Consider the following 12,832-nt stretch of genomic DNA (forward strand, 5'->3'; position numbering starts at 1 on the left):
TGTTGCACGAAGTGCCCTAAAAAGGGGGGATCCAGGGGTGGGGGCAAAGCCCCCCCTTGGCTGGGGATTAATTCAAAACTAGGCAAAGTTAGGTAGGTCATTGGGTTAAGATTTTGTAAGGCACGAAGTGCCTTAAAAAAAGAGACCCAGATTGTGAGGTCCAGGGGTGCAAGCGCTCATTAATTTCACTATATATGAATAGTACAGGTTGAGAGGAATCCATCGATACCACTTTTGTGGTATTTCGTAACGCGGTGTTGTACGGAAAATTTACCATATGTATATATATATATGTGTATATGTATATATGTACACACAAATAAGTCATGAAATATAACAAAAATAATAATTAACCCCTGCGTGACGGTAACCCTTATGTATAATTGGACAGGTTCTGTGGCTTAGTGTTATCCATTAATACTTATCAAATGAAATTTTATAAATGATGGCAAAGAACCGATTTTGGCAATTGGATTGGTAATCAGTTTGTGTGTGTGGCTTGTATACTCGTATATTTTACTGATTACAAATGTTTTTTAAATCTTTTTACATCATAGCCTTTGTTCGTGTGAGTCAAAGACAAACAATAATAGTATTACAAGATATCTTTTTGCGCGGTAATCATACACGCACACGCACACGCACACGCACACGCACACACAAATACAAATATCTTTATATAAGGCTACACAGGCATATACATATTTGCTACAGGCATCATATTACGTGTCTTAACCTTCTGTACTTTCCTTTTGGCATTCCATCTTATGATTTTGTTTTAATTTGGTTCCTTTCGTTTTATGTTGTTTTTTCCACATTTTAGTAAATGCTGTCACTGTTCACTTCAAGTGGCATGTTGATGTAATCAGATTTTATCATTGTATTTTTTATTTAACTTTGTGTTAACTTTCTCCTACGTCATTTTTTGTTTTAATATTTTGCGTATGCATTTGGTTAGCTCTCCTTAATGTTATGTTTGATGTATTTTACCTTATTTTGTTATCTTTTATGCTTTCACCCGAGCCTGTTGATATAATTTTGCTTATCTTTTACATCTTAAGAGTCTTTTAGTCACTACATCTTTTAATATTTCATGTTGTTTTATTTCTATTTATTTTCTAATGTGATCAACTGTGTGTTTATTCAGCATAACATAAAAAAAAATCTGATTACATGAAAGACAAAATATATGTCCTAAGTACAGGGTTCGCAAACCCCCTGGATTACATATGTATATGTATGACTTTGGTGTGGTCAATACCCTTCCTAAGACACAGCCTGGAGTGCCTCAGCCGGAATTCATCACAAAGATGACCTATGAGCCCTTATATCTTTACGTTACTTGCCACAATTAGGAGGTGGAACGGCTGTAAATCATTTATAGTGATCACATCTGGAACTGCTTCAGATAATAACTTTGCGGTAAATTTTCCGAATAACACTAAATACCACAAAAGTGGTATCGATGGATTCCTCTCAACCTCTGCTATTCACAATATGGGTCCCGATAGTAGGGAATGGCATGAAGTAGATCAGGGAAATTGCGAGGTAAAATATGAATTCCGGCCATATTTCGTATGCAAAATCTTAACCCAATTAATTACCCACCTAATTTTGGCTAGTTTGGAAGTTAGCCCTAGCCAAGGGGGGGTGTTCGCCCCCCCCCTTGGACCCCCTCTTTTTTAAGGCACTTCGTGCTACTTCGGGGCATATTTCGTATGCAAAAGCTTAACCCAGTTACCTACCTCACTTTGCTTAGTTTTGAAGTCAGTCATTGCTAAGAGGGGGCTACGCCCTCCTGTGGGCCTATCCTATTCAGGGCACTTCGTGATACTTATGATACGTAATTAGTTATGTAGATGAAAATGTGACTACGAATAACCCTCACACTGCATCATGATGACAGCAACTGAGTCTTGGTCTCATATATCCCTCAGGATAGGAAACTAGGACCGATAATGACACGGCCACTCAATAGAGGGCACTCTATAATTATACTGTAAACAATGGAGAACATTGCGCCATCTATCGAGAGAACAGAACAGTGCATGTAGCTAATTCATTGGAGGTTTCCAGTCCACAGCTTGTTGCTAGCCGTAAATACGTAAACCATGGTTGGTTGTCAATCAAGGCTGTTTTTCCTACTGGTGTCAGGAGAGAGTAGTGCCATCTATGGACTTTGACTTAAACTATGTTAATTGTAATTTTCATCATCTGTCACTAAATATAACTATTGCTCTTATTTTGATTGTACAAATAATTATAGAGTATTTGTTGATGTCTCTCTCATCAGAAATATTTATTATGGTGGCATTATAACATCATATTTCATCCTCTGGTATTACCTTCGTTTCAGCCTGTCTGACTTAATTTCTATGATAAGTATAATACGAAACGAAATATGAGAAAACTTGGTTGTTTAGTTGTGTGTGTGTGTAGAGGGCATAGTATGGATTTTTCTGTTTTATTTATTTATTTAATTTTATTAATTTCTATTTGCAATTTACGCATTGATAAGACAAAAAATACAATTATCTTCTCAGTTCACAGCACGTGCAAAGTCTTGTAGAATATAAGGAACCAACGGACAGACATTTCTTTATATGCCTTCCTCATGCTTGTCCCAAAGAGACCGAAATTAATACACAAGTGCGAACGTCACAAAAAGGCGAAAAAGGGATATTTATTAGACACAAAAAAATGCATTGCGATCTCGATGTTTGATTTTTTTTTTCTCATCAAAGTGAGAACAAAGAGTTTGTTTTTACGAAAAGGGATTTTGTAATACACGATGCAAGTGGCTTGTGTGTGTGTGCTTATGTGCATATTTACTTGTACGCATTTACGCATTCACGTGTAATAATCTCACCGCCCTTTGTAGCAGGCCCTGTGAGCACATTCCGATCGCACAACTGATCCTGCAATCGGCAATGGGGCGAGTCCATGTGCCCAGATTCTTCAGAGCTTGTCTGGTGTTCCTCGGGCTGGCAAGGTAATCCTGAGACTACATCTGAAGAATGTGTTTACAAAGATATATCATGAGAATATGGAAAGGAAAGGAAATGAGTAAAGGGATTTTATGATATGGGGATGAAAATAGTTTTAAGGTTTAAGAGACAAGTTAATTCCTCTATGCAAGTTTTAGTCAAGATTTTTTTAAATATTGGTTTTCTTAACATATCTCTCTCACTATCTCTCTCTCCCTCCCTCTCTCTCCCTCCCTCTCTCTCTCTCTCTCTCTCTCTCTCTCTCTCTCTCTCTCTCTCTCTCTCTCTCTCTCTCTCTCTCTCTCTCTCTCTCTTTCTCTCTCTCTCTCTCTGCTTCACCCTCTCAGCCTCCTCTCCCTCATTGCCTCTCCTCATATGTCCCTCTCGTTCCCTTCTCTCTCCTCCTTCTACCTCTCTCTCTTGCTTCTACTCGGTCTCTCATTTCCTTTCCTTTTTCTCTCCTTTACTCAATCCTCTCCCTCTCTCCTCCCTCTCACGCCGACTGTCTTCGAAGTCTTTTCAGCTGTTGGATCTACCGCGACGCCATCTTAACTTCCGGAGAGTCGGCTAAGCAGCGGTCTGAGCAGCTGTTCCGTGAACTCTCTACTAAGGCGCTTATCAAGTACTTGGAAGATCGAGAAGCAGATGCAAAATCAGAAACAAAAAATGAAACAATCGTTGAACAACTGCCTTACCCGGAGGTTTCAAGTAAGTGATTTATTTTGAGTTTATAATTGCTCGATCGGCTCTGCTGCCATAAATCAGATTTGACCAACGTTTTAACCAATTCTCCTCGACTTTATGGTTGCATATAAATCTGCCAATTCTCCTCGATTTTATGGTTGCATATAAATCTGTCAATTCTCCTCGACTTTATGATTGCATATAAATCTGCCAATTCTCCTCGACTTTATGATTGCATATCAATCTGCTTTACTTGAAATACACACCATTACTAACTACCCACCCAGCCCACGCAACCTGTGAAGTAGGACAGGTAATGCCAAAACCCTTCCAAAGGCTTGCAATCTTGCATCACGTCTCGTTGCAGGTTCTCCGCTCGACTTCCGCGACCAGTTCTTCGCGCACGTGCTCGAGGCGTTTCGGGAGCCAGGCGGACGGGAGGGGCGGAGAAAGAGGTACGGGAGAAGCATATTTTCGTGTCGATAGATAGACAGGATAGACGACATAGAGCGTGAGAGAAGGAAAGCATGAAAGAATGAGAGAGTGAGACTGAAAGTAAGAAAAAACGAGAATGGGGGAGAGAAAGGGTGAGACACAGAACATATGGGAAAAGGAGATACCAAGAGAAAGAATGTGAGATGAATAGATGGTGAGAGATAGAGCCCCTGATCTCTCTAAAGTCTGAGCTGAGTGTTCCTGTCTGCCTGCTCCCTTCCCCACCCCAAGGCATCTGGGCTAACAATTACAGCTGCAGAACTGGAAGCGAACAAAGGCATGCCACATAGCAAATGATATTACAGTACAATGAGAGGATAGTAAAAGGGAACTGGAGAGTGATGTCGACAGATGTTTTCAACTATGACATAAGTGGAATAGCTGCTAAAGGAAGATGTTGACAGCACTTCCAGTCAAATGTCCAAATAGTATGATATACCTTAAGATTCATGACAATTAGTGGATAACTGATGGAGAGAGAGTGGGAGGAAGAAAGAGAGAGTGAGAGAAGGAGAGCGAGAAAAGAATTAATGAAATAATAAGAAAAATAATGTAAGAGAAAGGGAAAGAGAGTGGTATAGCTCTAGATAGTGTAAGAAAAAGAAGGAGTAAGTGGGGAAGCATAGAGATCGAGAGAAGGATAGATGAGAAAATGAGAGAAGGAGAGAGAGGGGGGAGGGGAAAGAGGGCGAAGGAAAGAAAGAGAAAGAGTGAGAGAGGGAGAAAGTGTAAGAAAAAGAGCGTTGGAGGCCGGAGAAGAGGGGTGCCCAGAGTGAAAAGTAAAAGGAACAGAAAGCGTGAATCAGAATCATCCTCTTTTGCCCTTGCCTTATTCGTTTCACCATCAACCACCAACCATACCTGTCTCTCAATCACAGATTCAAAAACGGTGACACCCCGAAAGTAGTGGCATACATGGACAAGCAGTTTCTGAAGAGCAAATGGTACGCGGCGCACATGAGAGACATCCAGGAGGGCCATTGCCCCTTACCTTGTAAAATCACGCCGTATCTGTCCGAGGTACTTGTGTTTCTCGGAATTGCTAGCTTAGGCAAACGTGGTTGTCTTGTCGTTATAGATGTATGGATTTAAGCTTGTATAACTTATCAGCTTAACGTGATTATTTATCTCTCTCCCTCTCTATATATCTATCTATCTCTCTCTATCTATCTATCTATTCGTCTCTCTCTCTCTCCCTCGCTCTCTCTCTCTCTCTTTCTCTTTCTCTCCCTTTCTCTCTCTCTCCCTTTCTCTCTCTCTCTCTCTCTCTCTCTCTCTCTCTCTCTCTCTCTCTCTCTCTCTCTCTCTCTCTCTCTCTCTCTCTCTCTCTCTCTCTCTCCCTTTCTCTCTCTCTCTTTCTCTCTCTTTCCCTCTCTCTCTTTCTCTCTTTCTCTCTCTTTTTTTTTCTCTCTCTCTCTCTCTCTCTCTCTCTCTTTCTCTCTCTTTCCCTCTCTCTCTTTCTCTCTCTTTCCCTCTCTCTCTTTCCCTCTCTCTCTTTCCCTCCCTCCCTTCCTCTCCCTTTCTGCGACCGTAGGTGAAAACCGCCGACGCCCTGTTGATCCACGTGAAGAGCATACCGAGCCGCCAGAAGCTGCTCCAAGACCTGCATCCCCGCGATCCATCTCAGCCTTGGATCATGTTCGAGGCGGAGACCCACTTCATCGCCACAACCAAGTACCACGTGGACTACAAGACCCTCAATGGCGTCTTCAACCGCACCATGTATTACCGGCGAGACGCGGACGTCCTCTTCAACCATGGCTTTGTCGTCCGACGCGGTGAGGACGCCAGCCTCCTGCCGCAGCACTGGGTCCGGGAGCCGCAGGTGGAGAGGGCGAAGGATGCGCCTGGACGCCTCGCTGTGGCGTTCATCTCGAATTGCAAATCGCACAGTAATCGCCTCGTTTATGTCAGTGAGATGCAGAAGTACATCGCCGTCGACGTGTACGGGAAGTGTGGGACGCTGAAGTGCGGGAAATCGCGATATGCTGAGCACGAGTACCGCGTAGACCAAGATCCCTGTTTGCAAGCTGCAGCGAAGAGATATCTGTTCTACCTTGCCTTTGAGAACGCTATTTGCGACGACTATGCGACGGAGAAGTTGTATAATATGATGTTCTACCCGCTAGTGCCCGTAGTGTTAGGGGGAGCAGATTATGATGCCCTCCTCCCTCCGAACTCCTACATAGATGCCACGCAATACACCCCTTTGGAACTTGCAAAGAAGTTGCAGCATCTGGCCGATCACCCTCAGGTAACATTTTGGCCTTCTGTACATTTGTGACATTTCTTACTTACTTGTTTTATTCTTATTTTATTTTTTTAAATCTGGATTGTCATTGATGATCCACAAGTTGTAATTATTATAATTTTACAATATAATTTGACCTCTAGAAGCCCTGTAAGGATGGTTCAACTCCACTCTAAGAAATTGGTCTCCTACTCCTGATTTTGAATTTACTTATCGTTGCCAGTCACCACGGAGTTCACGATGTTGTCAATTTATCTTTCCCCCCGAGATAGCATATCTAATCCCCAAAAAACTTTACCTAATAGTTTTTTTAAGTTCAGAAGTGTGCAATTCTTCTTACGCTTATTGATTGTTGGTATCTTGCAGTTTATATCACTATTGAACATGGGTTGTGTTGCACATTGATGATAGCTAATACTTTTATGATAACATCACAAAGCTCACGCAACCTCGGGAGAATCCGCTTAAAGCTAACCCATCCACAATCCACACACACACACACACACACACACACACACACACACACACACACACACACACACACACACACACACACACACACACACACATGACACATACATACACATCTTGCACAGTACACAAACATATCAACATGGCGCATCACACATACCCTTCCGTACAGACTATCCATCCCTCTGTCCCTCCTTCACCTCATTTAACAAGATTTCTCTTTGACTCCATCCTCCAGGAATACCAGACTTACCTGGAGTGGAGGAGGGACTACCAGCCCTCCACAATCGGCGGTAGTCGTATGCTCTGCGACCTGTGCACGCGACTCTACGACCAGGCATTCTACGAGGAAAAGACGATTCAAGATTTTTATGACTGGTTTGTGACGCGATCTCACTGCACGGCTTGGGGGGCCGGGAATGGGACTGGCGAGTCACTTGTCACGTAGAACCTGTCGGATGCTGAAATGCGGTCTTGGTACAATGAATTATTCATTCGTTAAATAGATATGATGGATATTTATGTACGTGCGTGTATGGAGGTATATGTAATATATATATATATATATATATATATATATATATACAATAAATATTATATATTATTTATATATACATATGATGGATATATATATATATTGTATATTATGTATATATATATAGTATATATATATATATTAATATATATATATATATATATATATATATATATATATATATATATATATATATATATATATATAATGTACATATATATATACATATCATTATCATTACTGTTTTTGTTGTTGTTATATATCTTGTTACTATTTGCATTATTCTTATCATTACGATTTTCATTATCACTTTCACCATCATCTCTAATTTTATCATTATCATTATCATCATTATCATTTCATCATCATTATCAATATTATTATTACTATACTTCTATTATTATTGGATTTTTTGTTTTGTTATTATTGTTATTTCTTATTTCTATTACTCTCAAATATAGTTCTCATGATTATCAATGTGTCTGTTATTGTGATTATCATAAATTATCATTGCACTTGTGACTGCGATCGCGACTGTGATTACTACTGCGATTGTGAATGTGTGATTATGACTGAATGGTTGTGACTGTGTGATTGTTAATGGTGTTATCAATACACACACACACACACACACACACACACACACACACACACACACACACACACACACACATATAACGAGGCCACGTGACGCCAGCACATTACCAGTGCTACCTTGCTTCTTTGGCACCACCAGCTGTTAAAAGAGCTAATTTCTCCGAATAAATTTACCAAACCTTCTGCTGGATTTAATACAGTATTTGTGGGTTCTCTTGATCAATCAAACGAGAACATCAGAGAGTGAGAGAGAGATTAAGGGGAAGGGGAAGAGAGAGAGAGAGGGGGGGGGAAGAGGAGAGTGAGTGAGTGATGGAGGGAGACAGATAAATATAGACACAATTGTTGGAGGGGGCAAACTGATAACAAGATAACACATAAGGGAATCCCATTTGAGTCCGGTTATTATTCTCTCTCTCTCTCTCTCTCTATCTCTCTCTATCTCTCTCTCTATCTCTCTCTCTCTCTCTCGCTCTGTGTGTGTGTATGTATGTGTGTGAGTGTGTGTGTGTGTGTGTGTATGTGTGTGTGTGTGTGTGTGCGTGTGTGTTTATGCATCTATTGTGTTTTTCACATGTTTCTTTTCATCTTGAAACTTTTATTTATGCGTATATATTTAAGTATATATAATATTAGATTTTTAAAAAATGCATAGCAACGCAGAAGAATATATATATATATATATATATATATATATATATATATATATATATATATATATATATATATATATATATCATATAAACACTAATGCATCTACACATGCACATGGAATAAATTCTCTCTTATGAAACAGACCAGTGAAAAACACGACAGGTATCCCTTTGCTACATTATCTATATAAAATAAGTATAGTGACAACAACAATAACGATATGATTCATTACGGACACCAGTACTTGGCTCGCCATGGTAGCGAAAATCCGTTTTCTTTGGTCCCGACCTCACGTGGCCATGCTCTTTCACTCCAGATACTCCAATAATGAATTACTCATATATGCGTTTTCCAAAGAGTATAAATTGTGTCTTGTATCTTAGGTGTGAAGTCTGTAATGTGATCGTCTATGTCCACGAATAGATGAGCGTTAGATTATGTTTGGGTAGGCTATCTAATGCCCTCAAGATTAGGTTAGTTTAAGGTGATTTTAGGCTTAGGATAGGAGCTTTGATCAGGATCTCTATTTTAGGTTAGGGACTTTATATTAATTTAGGGTAGGTTATACTATGCTTCCTTTGTAGTGATGTATATACCGTTATCATATCCCGAGAGAAATCAACCTTGTTTCCTTAGCATAACAAGCTATAGTCATGCATAAGGGTAGGTTGCCAACAGCTGATTAAGGTATTAGTATTCATTTATTTGCGAGATAGTAGAAGACATGTCTAAATCTGTTGTTTCTTTGTGTGCATGAGTGTCCAAAAAGGTATCTTACCCTTGATATCTTAATAATCTCATAAATTATTTCCTCTGGTTTATTGTTCAATCATCATTACATCTTACTCATAGTCAAAGAAAAATACCGATACATCTTCATCAACATATTTATTTTGCCAAGACCAAAACAAAGAAACAAGATGTCTCGCCCTTTTGCATATTTCTAATACGATTTCTTGAGTCTAGCCATGATGACAGACAGGCGGGAGATCTGAGCTCATGAAGTCCTGTGTTGTCCTGTTTTTTCTTTTTTTTCTTTTTTTTTTTTCTTTTTTTTTTTTTTTCTTTGTTGGATTTATTGGCTATCAACCAGCGGCACATAACAAGGTCATTAAAGCCAATGATTCCATTTTATCTTATCAATCTAGAAAAAAAAGTCATAAAGTTTTGTCTCCTTTAGAAAAGTGGATAATCTTATCATTATCTGATAGTATATTTTTAATTCTGCAGCATTTTTTGAGGCATTGTCTGTAGTTATTTAATCTATCGACGTTATTGATATATGCGCTATTGAGAGGTTGGTATTGGAATAGGTGCATAGTGAAGGGAAGCGTTTTACAATACATGGAGTGAAATAGGTTAATCTAGAGGCATTAACCCTGAGGCAGGCCAACACCACCTCCTCCCTTCTAACTTCTCTATGGGCTGTGTCCCATTTGTTTTGTTTGTGTTTGTTGTTGATTGTGAGGTTGGTCCACTCACTTTGCCACTGGAGATGAATTTTTGTTTTTAAAAAAGGAAACTGCCCAGCCATGATATCCGAATTGTATATCAATAAAACTCATATGAAAATTAACTGTTCTCAATGTAAATACAATATTAATATGTATATCGTTTATTGAAGATATGATTTTACTTGTGTGTTATTAACCATTTTCTCTAAAGATTCTTTATACGATTTGTTTATTACGCAATATGTAAGTTCAATATAACAAAGTAAGATACGATATACAGCCTGCTGCCTAAAACCCTTGCAGATTGCATGTAACATTATAACCACACGTAGTAGTAGCACTGCCATGTGAAACGCCATGCACGTGGAAATAGCGGTATTGTGTCTATCGTGACTCCATTGCTCATTCAATCTTTCCATTGTGATTGTGCCTTCGGTGTCCACTATCTTCCCTAGTATCGTTACCAAATTATATTTCGGGGTAAAGTAACTAAAATAACTAAAATCCAGACAAATAGTCTTGAATGTACAGTGATATTAAATGGAACACGCAATAATAAGAGTTTGAGAGTAGGGTGATGATTTGACATAATTTTTTTTTTTATAATGCTACAATGCTTACACACAAGATTAATCCACCGAACGCCAATCTTACCCACATATTAAGAGCTCACGACATTTCCTTGAAATTTATCTGGACATCCATCGTTAGCCCATGGACCCCCAGCGGAATAATGACAGCAAGGATGATTGACAAAGTGGCAGCAAAGATGCAAGTGAAGATGTTGTTGAGTCGCACATGGCGTTCTTTCCCGCCAACGAAAAACGAAGGGATCACCGGAATGCTCGACACCGACTTGGTCTTCTGGCGGTAGAGGGGCGCCTTCTGACGGACCTCTTCGATGTAGATGATGGACAGGATGATGCAGAAGTCCTCCCAGATGAGCGAGATGAACCAGACGTCAATTAGCTTGAAGTAGGCCGTTTTGGGAATCGATTTGCCGGAGTCGGAGAAGAGCGTGACCAGCACCAGGAGGGACGTCAGGGATACCATGATGCGATCCTGAGGCGAGAAGGTTGAAGGATCGTGAGTATAAAGGCGGCTTTATATACGATTCTTTAAAAAAAAACACAGATACAAGAGAAAAAAAAGGTCATAAGTCATTACTAGGGAAAGAACAAGGAGTTACACATGGAAAGTAGGCCTATCGTAGAATATGAGTTGTACTAACGTCAGATACAAAATAGATTCAGCTATATTCTCACGCAATAGATAGTCATTATCACATGCTGAAGAAAGGAAGAAACACTGACATTGAAGTCATCCTCATCGAAAAAGAGAGTGACGTAGCAGAGGACTGTGAGCATGAGGCTTGGAATGAAGACGTTCCCCACGTAATACAGGAACTGATTTCGGAATTTCAACTCGACCTGAAAATAACGATAATGATAACAGTGCCATTGGTAATACTGATAACAATTATGTAAACTGGAAATAAATATAATGATAACAACCAATATTATGATATAACAGCAGGGCAATGAAGCGGTGACAATAGTGTGTGTTTGTGTGTGTGTGTGTTTGTGCGTGTGTGTGTGTGTGTGTGTGTGTGTCTGTCTGTATGTGTGTGTGTGCATGTCTGTCTGTGTGCGTGTGCGTGTGTGTGTGCGCGTGTGTGTGTGACACAAAAGATGAATCTAAATACCAACCGCCACATGACTTGCGTTGTGGTCGACGTACTCGAAGGTTCGTTCACCGTCGAGCACGTACTCCATAAGGCGTCGATTCCCAATAAACTGGGACTCATTAGCCACCTGGGGAATGATGAGCTTGTGTCCTTATGGATGGTTATCTGTATGATTGATTATATATACACAAAAAGTGCCTTTGAGGATAGAATTCCTGATTATACATGATTATATATATGTACATGCTGTGTTCTTTCTGATATATAAATATGATTTTATATAGAGACCAGGCCATTTTTGATAATTAAGCTGTCCTTTCTGGTTAACATAAGCCGTCATTTCTTCAACACCATTATGTATCATTTTAGCAATCGAACATTATAAGAACTGAATAGATTGAATATATAAGTTGTCTGTATATTTCAAATATTGATGTAATAACGACCATGTATGAAAATATGCAAAACAGGTTCAACCACTCGTAAGTAACTCTAGTCGAATCTGTAAATATTACGTGTAAATATTAACATCAGTTTAATTCTTTATATGTCCTTTCATATGCATTTTGCAGATAAATTTCATGTGGTATTTGAAATAGATTAGCTTGTTTTATTGTGCATATCTGAACACAATCATTGGCGGTAACACTTTATCTAACATTATTTGCCCATAGTACATGATTCTACATTACGGTTCCCTATGTAGAGTTTTGCCTTTTTTATAATTAACCTGCTATATGATTACAGAGAGGGGGGTTCTTTTGATTTTTATGCTGTGTATGTGATCAATTTTAGTATATAGTTAGTATAGTTAATCAGTTTAACCTTTATATTAGCATCAATAAACACCGTGTCCTCGCCAATAGTTAACGCGTATATCGTTTCGTTCATTGGTGACGTAACAAAAGTTGAGAAAATGATGCAAGGATCAATAAACAATACGTTATTAACCAAAAAAAAGACAAGACGTACCAACCGAAAAAAGATCGTTAAATAGAAATAAAGAGACTGACTCCA

The 12,832-nt window shown here is 39.2% G+C and overlaps 2 protein-coding genes across 4 annotated transcripts in view; one reads left to right on the forward strand and one right to left on the reverse strand.

Annotated features, from left to right (window-relative positions):
• LOC122248265 (lewis-type alpha-(1,3)-fucosyltransferase) overlaps positions 1 to 7,432 on the forward strand; it is an 11,312-nt gene extending 3,880 nt beyond the window's left edge. For 2 of the 3 annotated variants that reach the window (XM_043008167.2, XM_043008166.2), the window contains 6 exons: positions 2,882 to 2,992; positions 3,502 to 3,695; positions 4,039 to 4,126; positions 5,045 to 5,186; positions 5,701 to 6,420; positions 7,127 to 7,432. In XM_043008167.2, coding sequence (XP_042864101.2) covers positions 2,931 to 2,992; positions 3,502 to 3,695; positions 4,039 to 4,126; positions 5,045 to 5,186; positions 5,701 to 6,420; positions 7,127 to 7,336 — 1,416 coding nt within the window. In that variant the 5' untranslated portion in view covers positions 2,882 to 2,930 and the 3' untranslated portion in view covers positions 7,337 to 7,432. The remainder of the gene's footprint in view (positions 1 to 2,881; positions 2,993 to 3,501; positions 3,696 to 4,038; positions 4,127 to 5,044; positions 5,187 to 5,700; positions 6,421 to 7,126) is intronic. The other variant, XM_043008168.2, reaches the window with a different exon arrangement.
• A 3,212-nt stretch (positions 7,433 to 10,644) lies between these two features.
• Positions 10,645 to 11,913, reverse strand: LOC147466914 (glycine receptor subunit alpha-3-like). Its single transcript, XM_086533900.1, has 3 exons — positions 11,838 to 11,913; positions 11,442 to 11,558; positions 10,645 to 11,190 (listed from the first exon to the last, which is right to left on the reverse strand). Exons 1-3 carry the CDS (start codon positions 11,901 to 11,903, stop codon positions 10,798 to 10,800), a joined length of 576 nt encoding a protein of 191 aa, XP_086390026.1. The 5' UTR covers positions 11,904 to 11,913; the 3' UTR covers positions 10,645 to 10,797.
• Between the last annotated feature and the right edge of the window lie 919 nt (positions 11,914 to 12,832).

The sequence above is a fragment of the Penaeus japonicus genome, unplaced genomic scaffold, assembly GCF_977035675.1.
Source record: "Penaeus japonicus unplaced genomic scaffold, GWHDUDI00000001_assembly GWHDUDI00000040, whole genome shotgun sequence".
Taxonomy (NCBI): domain Eukaryota; kingdom Metazoa; phylum Arthropoda; class Malacostraca; order Decapoda; family Penaeidae; genus Penaeus; species Penaeus japonicus.